This window comes from Knufia obscura (genome assembly GCF_036327395.1).
Source record: "Knufia obscura strain CCFEE 5817 isolate CBS 148926 chromosome Unknown scaffold_4, whole genome shotgun sequence".
Classification (NCBI taxonomy): Eukaryota; Fungi; Ascomycota; class Eurotiomycetes; order Chaetothyriales; family Trichomeriaceae; genus Knufia; species Knufia obscura.
Window position 1 is genome coordinate 1,248,379 of NW_027042690.1, and position 15,463 is coordinate 1,263,841.

The 15,463-nt window shown below is 51.3% G+C and overlaps 3 protein-coding genes across 3 annotated transcripts; all 3 read right to left on the bottom strand.

Annotated features, from left to right (window-relative positions):
* Positions 1 to 303: 303 nt before the first annotated feature.
* On the bottom strand, positions 304 to 2,703 carry PMZ80_004409 (uncharacterized protein; the record flags this gene model as incomplete). Its single annotated transcript, XM_064872834.1, has 1 exon — positions 304 to 2,703. The coding sequence occupies one exon, from the start codon at positions 2,701 to 2,703 to the stop codon at positions 304 to 306; it is 2,400 nt and encodes a 799-aa protein (XP_064731492.1).
* Positions 2,704 to 4,134: 1,431 nt separating this feature from the next.
* PMZ80_004410 (uncharacterized protein) lies at positions 4,135 to 8,160 on the bottom strand (the record flags this gene model as incomplete). The annotated part of the gene is made up of 1 exon (XM_064872835.1): positions 4,135 to 8,160. One exon carries the CDS (start codon positions 8,158 to 8,160, stop codon positions 4,135 to 4,137), a length of 4,026 nt encoding a protein of 1,341 aa, XP_064731493.1.
* Positions 8,161 to 9,931: 1,771 nt separating this feature from the next.
* On the bottom strand, positions 9,932 to 15,201 carry CHC1 (Clathrin heavy chain; the record flags this gene model as incomplete). Its single annotated transcript, XM_064872836.1, has 5 exons — positions 9,932 to 10,291; positions 10,342 to 14,934; positions 14,984 to 15,010; positions 15,079 to 15,099; positions 15,151 to 15,201. 5 exons carry the CDS (start codon positions 15,199 to 15,201, stop codon positions 9,932 to 9,934), a joined length of 5,052 nt encoding a protein of 1,683 aa, XP_064731494.1.
* Positions 15,202 to 15,463: the final 262 nt, after the last annotated feature.

The following is a 15,463-nucleotide window of genomic DNA, read 5'->3' on the forward strand; positions in this document are numbered from 1 at the left end:
ATCCTGACTTCTTCTGATATTCACGTCTCAACTCAATCTCAATCCGAAGATCAAAGCAAGGTTGAAATGCGACGGTGCTGAGCAAATATCCAGTTACTTCTCTCTGATCTCCACGCACGAACCAAAACAGAACCGAAACAGAACAATGCTCACATAGGGAACATCTGAAGCACCATGCACAAAAGCAGGCTAGCACATGTATCTTACTCATTATTAAAGGCACCGCAAGTTCATAGATTCAATATCCTCGTACAGTATCCCAATCATCACACATCATTTTGCCATCCCACATCTTACATTCTATCACACAATATTAATGGTATAAGTATAATCACTCGCAAACCAATAAGCATTCGTATGATCCAACCTCTCCTCAAAATTCATCATCTCGCTATCCCCCTTCATAACCTGCTTAAACCGATCCCAATTCTCCTGTATCGGCCCCTTAACCTCCGGCGACACCCCAAACCCCATCTGCGCATTCCCATTCCCAATCTCAAATATCCCCAACCTCTTAAACGTGCCCTTCTTCATCGTCGCGCACAAGATCAAGCCCTCGACACGATCCATCACGTCGATGACAGGAAGCAAATAAACCTCCAGCGTCTCAACCATTATCCCCGCACTCTCGTCGCTTAGTCTCGGCAGACGCTCATCGAACCACGCGTTCTCGAATCTGACTTCGCTGATCGTGCGGGACACGGCAAGAGAGAAAGAGCAATGACCCCAGTAGTCCCTCGTTCGCTTTAGGGAGCCCTTACCCATGAAGCCGCGGACTTTGATGCTGCCGCCTTCGCAGAGACCGAGTGGATCGTTATTCTTCATGTTTAGACTCACGTCGATGACCTCGAGACACGTCTGTTTCGAGGCTGCGGATGGTGCGGGTGAGGAGACCCTGCCGTCTATACTCGCCCATGTCCAGCTTGGCGCTCTGTATTTCCCTGGTCGTTTGCCGCCATCGTGAACACGCCAGAGGAGTGAATGGGGCATGGAGGGCCGCCATATCCCCGCTGCGTAATCTGAGGGTCGTAGGCGGTTGCGACTGAGATATTGCCGTGCTAGGCCGGATATGCCGAGGAGTTTGTCGGATGTGTATGTTTGGCGGCCCTCTGTGTACATTTCGACTAGGGTGTGCCAGTTCCCGGTTCGCTGGTGATGTGTGCGCTTGTTGAATGAGATCTTGGGCATGGGCAGGAGAGATCTACTTTCTGTGCTGGCGGGTGATGTTGGTGAGGGTCCTGCGCCGTTGTTCCGGAGTTCTTGTTCTGTCGCGTTTTTCATGGTCACTGGTAGACCTTTTGGGAATACTTCGGAGCAACACATCTGCTGGCACTCCCAGAGTAACTCATTGCGTGTGAAATGTAATGTTCGTTTACTTAGACATCGCTCTTGAAAAATCCAAGCTCTTTGTGCGATTGGAGATGTGTCGACTAAGTCGTCCCAGATCGTGCTTCGGAGGATCTTGTAGGATCCGGATGTTATGCCGAAGCCGTCGCCTACCTCGACCGTGGCTGGCTGCAGAGCTAGAACGTTGCGGTTGAAGAATAGGCCTGCTGAGTCGTCCGTGGCCCCTGTTGCTGATAAGTTTAGAGTCGCGTCGCCATATATTCTGTGCATATTTGCGACTTCTTCTAGTACTGCCTTTTCACTGTCATGCATTATGCAAAGGGCGTCAATCCAAAGATATCGGTAGCCGAGCTTAGCGGTCGCTACTGCCGCCTCAGCAAACGTCTTCGGTAAGCTCGAGCACGCGACGCCTTGTCTTAGTGCAGCCAACGTCTTCTTATGTAGTCGAATTCGTTTCATGTTAGGATCTCGCGATATGCCCCAGCAATGTGACAGCGTGACATATTCTGTGAAAGGGTCAAGAAATTGCCCATCGATGAGCTTGATCCCCGGTGCCCCTCTAGGGCCCTTGACTGTCACATCCAGTACATAGGTTGGCTTCTGAATAGGACCAGCTCCCTCATTCGCTGAGCACTTCATATGATTGAAGGAGCAGTCCTCGAGCCATTGTCTGGCGATTTCGAAACATTCGTCCGAAGATGTACTTGTGGCGGTCGAGCCAATGGTTCGCACGCCTGGTTCAACAGCATAGATAGGGTTCATTATGATCAATTCAACGCTCAGCTCCGGCTCCATGCGCCCAGCCGCTCCTGAGCTGGAATCTGTGCGGACCGTAATTTGAGATTCATTCCGCTGGAAGTAAGTCGCCCTCGCGTCTGCCGATTTGCCTTTCGCATCTGGAGATGTGACTGCCCCAGGAATTGGTACCCATCGAAAACCCAGTCTAGCTTGATCTCTAGCGATCGGATTGATGCTTACAAAGCCCCTGCTTAGGCTACCGTCATTGCTGTCTGGTGACGATCGTCCACCCTGCGTAAGGTCGATATACCTTTTAAAAGCACGGAGTGCGGATGGGTCGAGATTCATGTAAACTGTCACGCAGAGATGACAGCCTCTTTTGGCGGCCTCAGCCACACTGGCCAGGCTTTGGTGCGTTGCCTCGCCAGGTCTTCGTCCATCCTCAAATGACGCTTGAGGTGACGATGTCGTGCTCTCGCTATTGAACATCGATTTGCAAGCGGGGCAGAGCTGGCTTGTGGCGGAGGGTAACGTGACTGGATTCGCCAGTGTGTATCGTGCCGCGATTGTCGCATTGATGTTTTCGATGATACGGCTTCCATCCATTGGCTGGTCCATAACGGTTGAGTCCACCCTAGTTGTTGTTGCTACAGCGGTCATATTCGAGTACGGAAAGGACACTGTTATGTATCCCGGATCACAGGAGATGAGCCCCCGGCAGACGCGCCGAAGCGCTGAGCTCAAGGGAACCCGTGGTGAGGATCGATGGTGGAATTTTGCTGTACGATTAATTGGTGCTGCAAAGGCGTCGAGCGCGAGAGAACCGAGACAGAACGAAGTTGAGCGTGTAGTAATCCGTTCGCGGTAGCGAGATATGTGTAGGTATTACAGTGAGCGTACGTCGCTGTCAACAGTGACTGTATTGATACAAATGAGCGAAGCCCGTGAACAAGGACTGGCGACGATGTTTTCGAGGCAAAGACGAAGTCGGTTATCTCCACCATCACAGGCACGAAAAGGGTCAAGAGTAGAGACCCGCCCGATGACACATCAGGGGCCTTGCAAGCCGTGAGTGGTCTACCGGAAACTATTGAAGCCTGGCGAACACCGGGGTCAAATTGGGCCAACAGAAGGCAAAGCCCGACCCCTGGCCTATCGATGGTGAAAGGTCGTTTCAGCTTTGCCAAGCACAAGTCCATTCCGTATCTGTGATGGCGCCATGGCTGCAAAGGAGTCGTGATTCTGCTTCTTGAAATTAAAGATCCACCAGAGAACGATGCGCTCGCTCCGAGAGGCGTATCAGATTGCTTCGATGCAAGGACGCGTTCTCATAAGGCCCTATGATGAAGCTGCTCTGGCTGCGTTGTCTTTGTGGTTTTTATTCGTAGGCTCGTCACTATCGAATACGAGGATGCAATTCCAGGAATGAGCGATAGACGTGTTGGAATTTGGTAAGGCAGAATAGGGCAACGACTTACTCAGCTGCAGATGACCGGTCCGGCATCAATAGCCAGATCGAGCGAACCATGTTTCAGGTCGCCGGCTTAGCCTTCCAAGGCTGATGCCACATGGTAGCAAGACCGTGAAGCTTTTCACGTCCCGAATGCTTCAACAAAGCCACGAGGTTAATGTGCCTGCGGGTGACGTGCGTGATCGTGTTTGAAACGTCTGCGTATGCTTAGAATAGCATCACCGACGGATAGGGTTCGTTTCAAAGTACTCGGACAGCATGGAGCATTGAAGAGAGACGCAATGTTGCCGGTTGTTTATCCGCCAGTAGCAGGGATACGTTAGTCAAGTTCAGTCGTTAGGAAGGAAGGCACACGGTGGCTGTGCGACGACTTCTGGGGTAGACACAAAGGTAAAGGTTTAAGTGCAGGAGCCCCAGTCGCGCTCCGACTACAGATCCCCGTACATTCGCTGAGGCCATCGTAGAATGTAAGGAGAGGCAACAATATTTAATTGTATCTAAACATCTAACACGATCATCCAAAGCGGTCATGTAGACCTGCATATCCCCCACATGAACCATGAAATCTATCACCCAGATCAATGATAAGCCATCCTCGACCCAGTCGCCCCAACAGGAACACTCATAGCTGGGATATCCCCAAAATCAACACCATAAGCCTCCATATCCAGCCAACCGCCTCTCTTCGTCTTATCCTTCTTGCTGTCATTCTCCATCGCTGTACTGGTACTCCTGGTACCAGCCGAGCCATCAAAACCACGTGAGTTTCTGTCGAAATTATACTCTAGGCCGCCGGAATATCGGCCGATATGGGACGACTGACTCCTGGAAAGGTTCGATGGAAGTGGTGGCACATCGTTGATTTCTGGATGGAGTTCCTCCGCAAGCGACTTGCGGCGAGCATCGCGGGATGTTGGTCGCGAGACAAGGGAGTGCCGCGACGTTGGTCTGCTAGATCCATCGTAGGTCTTTGACCGGGTATGTAGCCGCGGCCGGGGCGGGTCATGGGTGCGGCGCTGCTGGTCGAGGACAGGAGAGGCCTGAGAGTTTTGTGAGATGTTGTTAGGGTCGAAAGGAGGCCGCCAAGCAAAGTAGTCTCCGCTCATAGATGGCTGCTGTTGCTGAAGACGGTCATCATGACTCGTAGATTGCCAAGGAGTGTCGGCATATGTGGTGTGTTGATCGGACTTGGCCTGAGCATTTTGACTCTGTATGTATTGTTCACGATCGGGAGAGGACTTCGCATAGAAACGATTCCCTGTGTATACAGGCTGATTCGAATGCCACGCATGAGAGGAATAGCCCTGCTCGGGGTATAAGCCATTGCGCCATTGATCAGGAGGCTGATCATATGATTGACGTGGTACAGGCTTCCGACGTACAGAATGAGACGGTGCCACGTGACGTAATGGCTGCTGCTGAACAGAACCACGGTCCTGCCCAGCCTCGTCCATAGATTCCCTCAATGTCCCACTGGCGGACAGTCTCCGAGCTCGCCATGCACTGGCCTGTGACGACCAACTAGGATATCGCGGCTCCCTCGTTCTTCTTTGGTGAGTGACATCCATAGGTTGGGGAGAATGGCACGGCAGCGGTGGTGGCTCGTCGTCAATCGCATGCTCGGGTTGCTCAATGTTGCCATCGGCTGAAGGTCTTGGAGAATATTGGGATGAGACGAGTACCTCGTCCGTTGGATTGCCAGGTTCATTCGTCTTGTCATCATCAATGTAGCTCGGTCGTGGCGAGTGAGGTGGTGGTGGAGGTGCCTCTTCTGGCTCGTCAATAGGTGTCGGCTCCGGAAACCGTGGGCTCGCGTACGCCAGCGGGCTAGGATGGATGGCGTAGCCATGTCGATAGGAGTAACGACGGTTGATTTCGTCCGGACTGGGCATTGGTGGCAATGGTGGAGCATCGTCCATCGACACACGTGCCTGATGCGGAAGCTTCCCTGGAATGCCTCCTCGATCATCGAAAGACCGGTGCGATGTTGGCTGTGTATTCCTTTCAACACTAGCAGACCTCCTAGCCTTCGAGAAATTCGAGGCTTCCACGTCATCCATCGTAGACTTTGGTCGTAGTGGCTTAGTCGTAATGTTAGATGGGCTTGTCCCTCGGTGGAATGATCTAGGCCGATTGCTCCGTGACACCGGGTTCGCTTCACATGGCTTGTTTCGCGCCATGTCATACGGATTGGCTCCTAACAGGTCTGCCACTGAGCCTAGGTCGCTGATGCTCAACCTACTAGGCTCGTTTGCCAAGGGTTTCTTCTTGGGCTCGTCCTTCTCGTCCGTCGACCGACCGAACCAACTCCTTGGCCGCGAAATCGAGCGTTTTCTCGTACGTGATTTGGATTTTGATCGCCCTTCTCGCTGTTCCTCCTCTGGTTCAGGTGATGGAAAGCGCAGGTCTTGCAACACAGGAACGAGTGACAGACGGGATGTATTGACACCATCTGTTGTATGGTCCTGCGTCTTGAAGGTCCTCTCTAATTCCGGTACAGCCTTCGACCGTTGCGCCAGATTGGTACGGGCAACACTTGGGACTTCGGGCACATTGAGACATTCTGTGGATACAAGCCGCTGCATCACTAAACCTCCAGCTACATCTGCTGTCGACTTTCTCCTTTGTTTTTGCAGTTTCTTTCTCTGCTTCTCCTTTTCTTTTGGGAGTAGAATGGACGAAGCCACGACCGACTCTGTGCCATTCGTTTCAGGTGGGGCACCAAAAGAAGAGGTCGAAGTCAAAGCAGACACAGATTCAATTGCCGCAGAAGTGGGAGATGGTGCCTTCGTAGAGGCCGTGGGCTCGACTAAGAGAGGCTTTCGGGACTTGTGGAAAGATTTCCGAAAAGCCAACATCAGCCCACGGCTTTCCTGCTTTTCCGCTATCTCCTCGGTAGGAGGTAACATAGTGCTTGAGGATGTGTTTGAGCTGTATCCACTGTCGGACTTAGTATTAGTGTTTGTTGAACCAAGCGCTGTAGCGTTTCGCGTGAGAGCCTCTTTGAGGGGAGACTTCTGCAGCCGTTTTCGTGGGGACATCGATCGTGTCCTTGTGGGCTGCAGTTCGACAGCTGATTTGAACTGTTCCTCAAGTGAGTTGTCAGTCTCCGGTACAGAGAAGAACGATGCAGGCGACTCAGGCCGTTCTGAGGCTTGCAGTGATGTAGCTGAGTCTGACTGATCAAGGGTAGGTGATGACCCGATGGCCTCATCGAAGAAAGAACGTCTGCTATGCGTCTTGTCTGTATGCCGTCGGACGGAGCTTTCTGACGTAGGGGTCTTCAGTACATCATGCGAGGTGGTGGACAGCGACTCGGCCTGGCTGTCTTGTTGGACATCCGACACCAGAGAGGGTGTGACGGTACCCAGCGGTAACTGCGCCTTCGTGTCAAGGGCTTGAGTTGAGACCGGAGGAGTTGCTGCCTCGTACGGACTCATGGGCAAATCTGCCATATAGTCCTCCGCCAGCATTTTCGTCTGGTCTTCCTCCTCAATAATATTAGATTGTTCGGTGTGCGCTGTCGGATTGCTGGGACGTCGCTCGGAATCATTGAACGTTGACTCACCCCCAGGCTTGAAAGAGAATGCTCGGTACACTCCTGGCATGGATTTACTTGCATCGTCTCCAGTCAGCCGGAGTGGTGGCTTATCCTCCCAAACACCTTTCACGCCCTTTCTCGACTTGGTTGTTTCGATCTCTGATTCAGCATAAGTGCTCGCTGAATCTCGCCGTTCTATCGCCCCGAAGAGAGGTCTACTAAGTCTGGAAAAGTCACTTGGAGCTGGTGACGAAGCTCCGTTCACCACGCGGAGAGAGCCCGGGCCCAAGCCACCAATGTTCGGATATCCCAAACCCGTTGGTGTGCCAGAACGGTTGTACTGTGGCGTACTATCCGAGCTTTCGTCTGCATTGGTTCGAAGTAGGTTTCTGACAACGTCCTGTACCGTCACAGCCTCCACCTCATCCACAGCAGGTTCAGTCTCCTCCGCAATTGCCTCTCTCGGCACGCTCACAGCTCTCGTTGCCATGCCTGGCGTGAAAGATGCTGTTCTCCTAGCTCGCGGCGCAGGATCGGCATTAAGGTCCTCGGTCGAAGATGCAGGGCTGACATTTCCAAGGTCCAATGCTCCGTACCTGTCCTTGCTTGATTTGCTGCTTACACTGGTCTTGTGGCTGTCCAAAGCTCGTTTACTACTCGGCGTAAGCGACACGGGGCGTTTAGGTAGAGTTGGAGAAGCGAGTGATAGCTGAGAAGTAGATGCTTGCGAGTTGTTCTTCTCGAACCTTGCAGTCATCAGCGCGACACTGGAGCGTTTAGACTTGGGTCTAGCCAGGTCCGCCTCTGAAGCTGACGTGAACAGGTATGATCGTAAAACGTCTCTTGACTCGTTCGGCAACATTGGCATCACGGGAGAGGAATCCTTCAGCGAAGCCTTACTCCGGCTTTTCTGCCGTGTCATCTGATGGATTGACAAAGACGACAGGTTCGTGTAGGAGGAGTTGGTTTGAGGCTTCGATAGACGCCTTCGGCGCTGGGGCTCGAGGTCTTCTTGGTAAATATCATCATGATAGACTCCGGACTTGCGACGTAGAAAAGCCATGGTCGCATGAAACGGTCGCTTTTAGCGAGGCCGGATCGTCAGTTAGGGCGCCGGCTCGTCGAGAAGTATCTCCATGCAGATAAAGAAAGCTTATTAAGGTTGTTGCGGTGAGATTCGACGTCTTCGTTCAGCCATTTAGATGTCCCAGGAAGCACTGCTGCTGCTTGAGCTGAGCTCGTTGTCTTGAAGATGTGAGATGGCGGAAACTTTTGTCTTGAGCACGTTGAAGCAAGATTCGGATAATTACAAGGATCATGAATGGGTTGCGATTTCAAACAAGGTACAGTGATGAGGCTTTGAAGAGCAGCACGAGGTCTTGTAGACGTGATTGGCTGTAAATACCTATGGTCCTCCAGATCGGAGATAGTCGAGAGGTTAGCCTCGAGAGGCTGCATCGCGCGGCGTGGTACCAGGATACCAGAAAGATTGTGGTTGGCTGATTACTGGCGACTTGTGGCAATGGAGCTTTTTGACTGGGTTGTTTACCTGGCCGTTGCTGCGGGAATCTTGGTTTCTTGCTTGTTTCAGATGGAGCTGGCCAGGAAAAAACACCCCGCCACAAGAAGACGCGAATTGCTCTAGGCCTCGTGGATCCTGTGATAATGTGGCTCAGCAGCTGGAGAGAGGTCGTAGGTTTTCTGGATCAACACTTTCCCGTGATAGAAGCTCGATTGTGGTGGCCTAAGCGCATTGTGAGTGCCTTGTTTTGTAAAGGGCACGGGCTTCAGCCACAGGCTAAAACAAGCGAAATAGGGAAGGAGCTGCTGACGCCATCTTTGCCATGGCTCGGCAGAGGAGATCCAAGTCCTGCCTTCTGTCATGATGCCGCAGTCCCGTTTCTCCATCTCCGTCGCGATGGACAATAATCAAGACTTCGAATCGTCGAGGCTGGGCCTGTGGCAGTTGCAGCTGCAGTTGCGGAGCAGGGACAATGCACGGCGCCCGCAGGTGCTGCCTGCCACCAGGATTGCCAAAGCGAATTTGTTGTAGAGCAACGCTGAGCACTTCTACTTACCCTTAAGGATCAAATTCAAAGAACACATATGGGTTATGAAGGTTATTTGATCTGTATACCGTAATAAGTTAAGGAAAGTGCATCAACTCTTTACCACGCAGCGCCAGGCTATTCAAAAGCAAGAACCGAATCTATGATACATGACCCATCACCACCCCGGACGCCCACACTCATCCTACCCACTGCGTCCCAGCAACGTCGTTGATCCCATCACAATGTCAATGTCGAGCCCAAGAAGTCGTCCAGTTTTCTACTGCCCATAGATTGATTAGCAACTGCCAGTACGGATGCACAGAAACAAGCACTGTATGGTCGATGAGGCGCTGGGGTAGGGAGTAGGAGTGGATCAGATAAACTCAAACTTCTTGTGACTCTAGAGCAAGCCCATCTACAAGATGTGCCCTCTACATATTACCGTAGCCAGCCACATATCTATCGATACAGCATTGAACAAGTGCATATCTCTGAGAACCTCCTCAGATACAACCCGGTCGTGCTTTTGTTGATACGTGACGTCAACTCTAGCCATCCACATATGCCATGCATTTCGAAAAGAGCTTGTAGTAGGATCCTCCAAACCAAGCAGCGTGCACCTCACAATGTGCGGGTACAACACAGCCTTCAACGCCGATTTCCTTCTTCGTACATATCTTCCCCATTGAAGCGCATTCACAATAAAGACATCATATCCATAGCAAGTCGAGGTGGTGGAACAAGTCCGTCGTGCAAAGAGATCAATTCTGATTGTGCATCTCCCTAGAATGCACGAGGGAACCCTGTTGGCTGAGGCGTAATTCCGTTGGTCTGTCCATACGGTGTTGGAGAAGGTGCTGAGCCGACTGGACCTTGGGTGAGCATGAGTCTGCCACCACCAAGAATGGGTGTGTTGTCCTCGTCTTTGGTCTGAGCAGCCTCTCGGGCCTTTCGCTCGTCGTTGTCCTTCTTGAGCTCAGCAATGGTGGATGCCTGCTGGCTCATATAGCTGATCATGAAAGGCATGGTGAAGTCGTTGAGGCCGTGTCGCCAAGAGATCTCCATGACGACATGTAGAGGAAGAAGGTCGTAGCATGCATAAAGCATACCAACATAACATTCGCGGCTGCCGATGTCGACGAACTATAATCTGTTAGCTGGTGCAAAAATACAAAAGAAGTGATTAGACTTACATATCTGATGAGCTCTTCGACGACTTGGGGCTTCCCAGACATTGCGGAAGTCTCGATGGCATCCTTGAAGAGCTTGTCCTGCTTCGACAGAGCAATCGATTTGTCCCATCGCTTCGTCTTTCGGTAAATTTGGGCTGCGATCTGTCGGAAGAAAACAAGCTCATGCTTCTCGAGTCGTTGAGCAAGCTCGACAGCATCAAAGTTGTCGTGGTTCTCAACCGAATCGCGAAGCGTCTTGTAGTCTTCCTCTTCGATCAGAAGATCGTGAATGGCGTTGTTAACGACACGCTTGTTCTGGTTTTGCACATTGAGCAGGAAAGGCTTGATGACGGGAATGTTATCAGACTTCTCGAACATCCGCACCACTCTGTTGACATCAACTCGCGGCGTGAGAGCCTGCAGCAGATCAGTCAACAATAGTGGCTGCTCTTGCAGGTAGTGGTTGAGAGCTCGGTAGTAGATCTCCAGGTTGGCCACCTTGACAATAATGTCCTTGAAGGAGTGGTGTTCCCAAGCATCAGCAGCACGCTCCATCATGGCAAGTGCGGCGTTATCCCATTCGTCATAGTGGCAGTATAGGAAGATTAGCTCTGGCCACAAATGTGCTTCCTCACAGGCACGAATCATCTTCGGGATGTTGATCCGCGACCAGAAGAGTTTGAGGTGCTCCATCACTTGGTCTGGGTGGTATTTGGAAAGAGCAATACCGAGCTCGGTGAACATGCCCATGTGTGCGCGCTCAAGACCGAGACCAGCCTGCAACAAAGCAATAAGCTCCTCAAAATAGCCCTCTCGCTCGTATTGCTTGACGAGGTCTTGCAGTTCTTCCGCATGGACGATGAGGTTGAGGCCGCAAATCTGAGCAAGCTTGAACTCCTTCTTAGCAACACAAGCCGCGTTGACCTCTTTCCAGACCTTGACGCTGTTTGCTCTTCGTGCACAGTCGACAGCAGCCTGGTACTCGCCAAGGTGAACAAGTGTCGTGGCAAGCTTGGCCCAGTTTGAGATGCTGGTGTAGAAGATCTTCGCAGCTTGGTGATAGCCCTCCTCATATGCCTTGTCACCAGATGCTTCGACATCAGCAACGTTTGTGGATCGCAAGAAGTCCTCAAGCTCTGGCAATTGGTCGAGTCTGGCATAACAAAAGGCCAGTGCAGTATCGACAGCAGGCTCTCTTTGTGTCTTTCGTGCCATTTTCAAGTAGTTGACAAGATCCTCATCCTTACCAGCATGAGTGGCAGTCTCGATGACCTCGTTATAGTTCGTTGGATCATTGGCCTTGATGTAGGACTCGATTGAGTCGGTGACTCGCAGTCCATCAAGTTGCGCTTTGGCAACCTTACTCCAGACTTCTGGTAGGTCGACTCGAGCGGCGTACTCCTGGGCCCTATCGATACTCACTATGTGATCGACAAGGACGTTAGTGGCAGCGGCGTGGTTGTCAACCTTCTTGTAGATTTCGAAGGCCTCTTCATACAAGCCTTGATCGATACACATCGAGGCAATCTCGTCAACACTGTACTCGTTCAGTTGTTGAATATAATCCATGAGCTTGCCCTTGTCCGCCTTAGCAGCAGTCAGCATCAACAAGTTCTGCAAGTTGGAGTTGTCGCTGAAAGGTGATGGCTCGAGGATGATCTTCTCGAGAAGCTCGATGAGCTCTCCTGGCATGTCTGCATCGAGGAAAGCCTTGACAGCAATGGAGACCTTGTCAGGCTCTGTCGACTCTGGAACAGCTGTAGCTGTGACTTGATCAACGAGCGATCTTCGGTAGACATTGTTGCCATTGAGGACGAATGACCAGACCTCGGGATCAGCACGTTCAAGCAGGTACCGGGCCTGAGCTCTGAACATGGAGTTCTCGTTGGTAATGTTGATGAGTTCGAGGTCGTTCTGGCCCTTGCGGTACGCAATGTACGCCAGGTTCGGGTCTCGCTTTTCACAGTATTTTCCGACCGAAAGTGTATCATATAGGTCGTTCTCTTTGAGAAATTGCTCAGGGTTGTGGTTGGAATCGATGTAGATCTTTGCAAGAGCATTGTATACAGCGGGCTGTTGGTTGCCAGCTTGCAGCGTGCTCTCCAAGAACGGAAGCAGAATCTTCAGTCGGTTCTGGTTCTCCACCTCTTGTACAAGTTCTTCCATGGGTACGGCATTAGGGTCGACAGAAGACAGCAAATTCTTGATGACACTCTCCTCACAGTCAAGTGCAAGCAAGGCACCCACCACGGCAGGTGTTCTTGATGGATTAACTCTTTGCACATACACTTCGATTGATTTGTAGTGCTGGTTTCGGTAGAGGTAGTTGACCAAGTCCTTGACGAAATTGAAGCGGTCGCAGACAATAATCAAAGGCAATTGTTCTGACAGTCGAGCTTCGATGAGGAAGTTCTTCACACGTTCCGCAGGCAGAAATTGATTTTCCCGGCAGATGCGCTCGACCTCTGGGAACTGCTGCATTGTAACAGCTGCTTCGAGGTACTTGAAGACGACCTCTGGGTCTTCACTCAAATTCACGATACTGCCAAGGTAGTAGTAGAGGCCCTCTGCAGTTCGATGTCGCTCGAACAGCTGGATCAAATTGCTGGGACCCAACAGCTCAGAAAATTTGGTAGCGATTTGCAAGACGGCCTGCAGGTTCTGTCGGATGTTGGCCTTCAGCATCGCATCCATGCAGTCGAGGGATTGCTCAACAGACATCTTGCCAAAGTATTGCTGAAGCCATTCAGGCTCGAGTTTGTCGGTCTGCACAATGATACGCTTGATCGAAGCTGTATCTTCGGTGTTCTCGAGTGCTCGCTGAAGGAGACCGGCCTGTTCACAGAGTCTCGAGATTCGTGCTCTGTCGTAATGCGAGAACATTTCGTTGCCTAGTATGGCATCTGCGACTTGTGGTGCATTCATCAGGTTCATTTCGAGAAGTCTTGTCTGCATATCTGCGTGCTCAGGCTGATTGTCCTTGAGAGCATCGAGTAAGAATGCAGTAGCCTGCTGGATCATGTTCTGAGACATGAAAATATCGACTACTCTGTTGACATCAATCAATGGACCTCCGGGGTTATTGGCAAGCGCTGTAGCAAATTCGGAGCCCTTGTCTGGGTTCGTTCGGACGAGATGCTGAAGGAGAGAGGTGAAATCTGGTTGATATCCTGTCTGCTGAGAATATGGCAGGATCTCTTCGATGCGGCCAGTCTCAGCAAGTGCTGCTACTGTCTTTGACGGCACGTTGGCTTCTCTGTAAATTTTCAAGGCCATCTCGGTATCGTATGGTCGAACGATATCACCAAGCTCTTCAGAAGACTCAAGCTTGCCTTCACCCATCCATTTGTCAAGAAGATTCTTCCGATTCTGCTGAAGGACCGGCTTGATCAACTCAACACTTTCGTAGCGATTTAGTCGGCCTTTGTCAAGCAGCATTCCGAAGTATTGCAGGATGACAGATAGTCCACCACCGGTTGCTGTGACACTCTTGAATCGGTTAATAGTCTCTGGCGTTCTCAAAAAACCTCTTGGAGAGTTCGCAGCGACTCTGGCGGCCTCTTGATAATTGCCCTGAGTGAACAGTTGTTCGAATTGATTCTGGTACAGATTTTCTGCTCCTGGGAGACCAGCTCGAGAAGCAAGCTTTACGGCAAGACCAGTATTGGCGTTCTGCAGGAGATACTGGATGACTGTTGTATCGTCGACGGTCACCGAGAGGACCTGACCCTTTCTGTTGATACCAACAATACCGGTACCGTCAGAGTCCCCTGCTGTGGTGAAGATGGTCTCGCTCGAGATGCGGTTCATGAAGATGCAGGTGCCCGACTCGAGATCGTACAGATGGATGAATCCATACTTCGTTACCATGTATATTATACTGTAACGAGATGAGATCTGCATGGCCACCGGGAAATCGTTGTGGGCCTCTGGTGGGAAGTATATGTCCATGGCCTTTTTGGCGTATCGCGCATTTGACTGATTGGGGTCGATTTCGACGATGTGAAGCTTGGCACCAGCTGCAGTTCGGACAGAGAAGGTGAATAGCTTGTAAGGAGCTGGCTGACCCTCAACCTCGAGTGTGCCAAAGGCTGCAGCATGACCTTCAATGTTCTGAGAAATGCCCCGGTCTTTCGAGTATAGCTGCATGGTTCCAGCCACTCTTCCCTCCTTTTGCGAGATACCAACGACTACCATCCACTTCTCGTCTTGGTTCACTCGGTAGTTGATGATCTGACAGCCGGCAAGGTTAGGGTTTCGCTCGAACATCTTGACAGGCACGGATTGGGACTCGTCGAATACGTTCCAGTGGTAGACGGATGTTTCAGTGACAAGACCCAGGCTCGTCTCGCTGAACCACTTCCAGAAGACGACATCCTCGTTCATGACAGTGGACTTCAGCTTCGACTTTGTGCCCAAGTTGAAGACCTGGATAGTCCGCTGCTGTGCTTTCAGAGCAAGGATCTCTTGATTCCAGTGCATGATAGCACTGTCAGCGCTGATGGCTCTTCTCGTGACCTCGTTGCCATTTTTCAGGTTTACTATTATGACTTGGGGCTTATCGTCATCGTTGAGCTTCTGCCGGACGCAGACGAAGGAGTCGGATTCTAATGTCTTTGCAGGGTTAACTGAATGTCCTTGGGAGGGGCCAGATACGACTTACACAAGAATTAAATCCTATGGATGCTTGCTGAATGGCGAGTTAGTTCGGTACTAGAACTGTGTTGCCTGTGTGAGCGCGCACGAAGCTCAACTTACAGCAATGTCATGTTTCGTCAACTAGAAGACGGTATTAGCAAGTAAGCCTAGCATCAGAGTCGCGACACTCACGTTCGTGATCTCTTGGAACTTGATGGGCAGAATATTTCCAGATCCTGCCATGGTCGCAACGGCCCCTTCGGCCTCATACACAACAATTCGTTATTCGTGGAATGGATGTAAAGGAGTGCGCGAAATGAAAGCTAGCGCAGCAGTATTGCGCGTCGTGATAGAGGGAGGTGGAAGCTATTATTACTGCGAAAAGAAGCAGAATGCGATGGTTGTAAGTTGAGGGAGATGGGAGTGGAAACTGAATTGCAGGAGGGAATAACTTGTCCTCCTATGGTTACGCCAAACCGCTCCTGACCGGGGAGCCTTGAGCCAA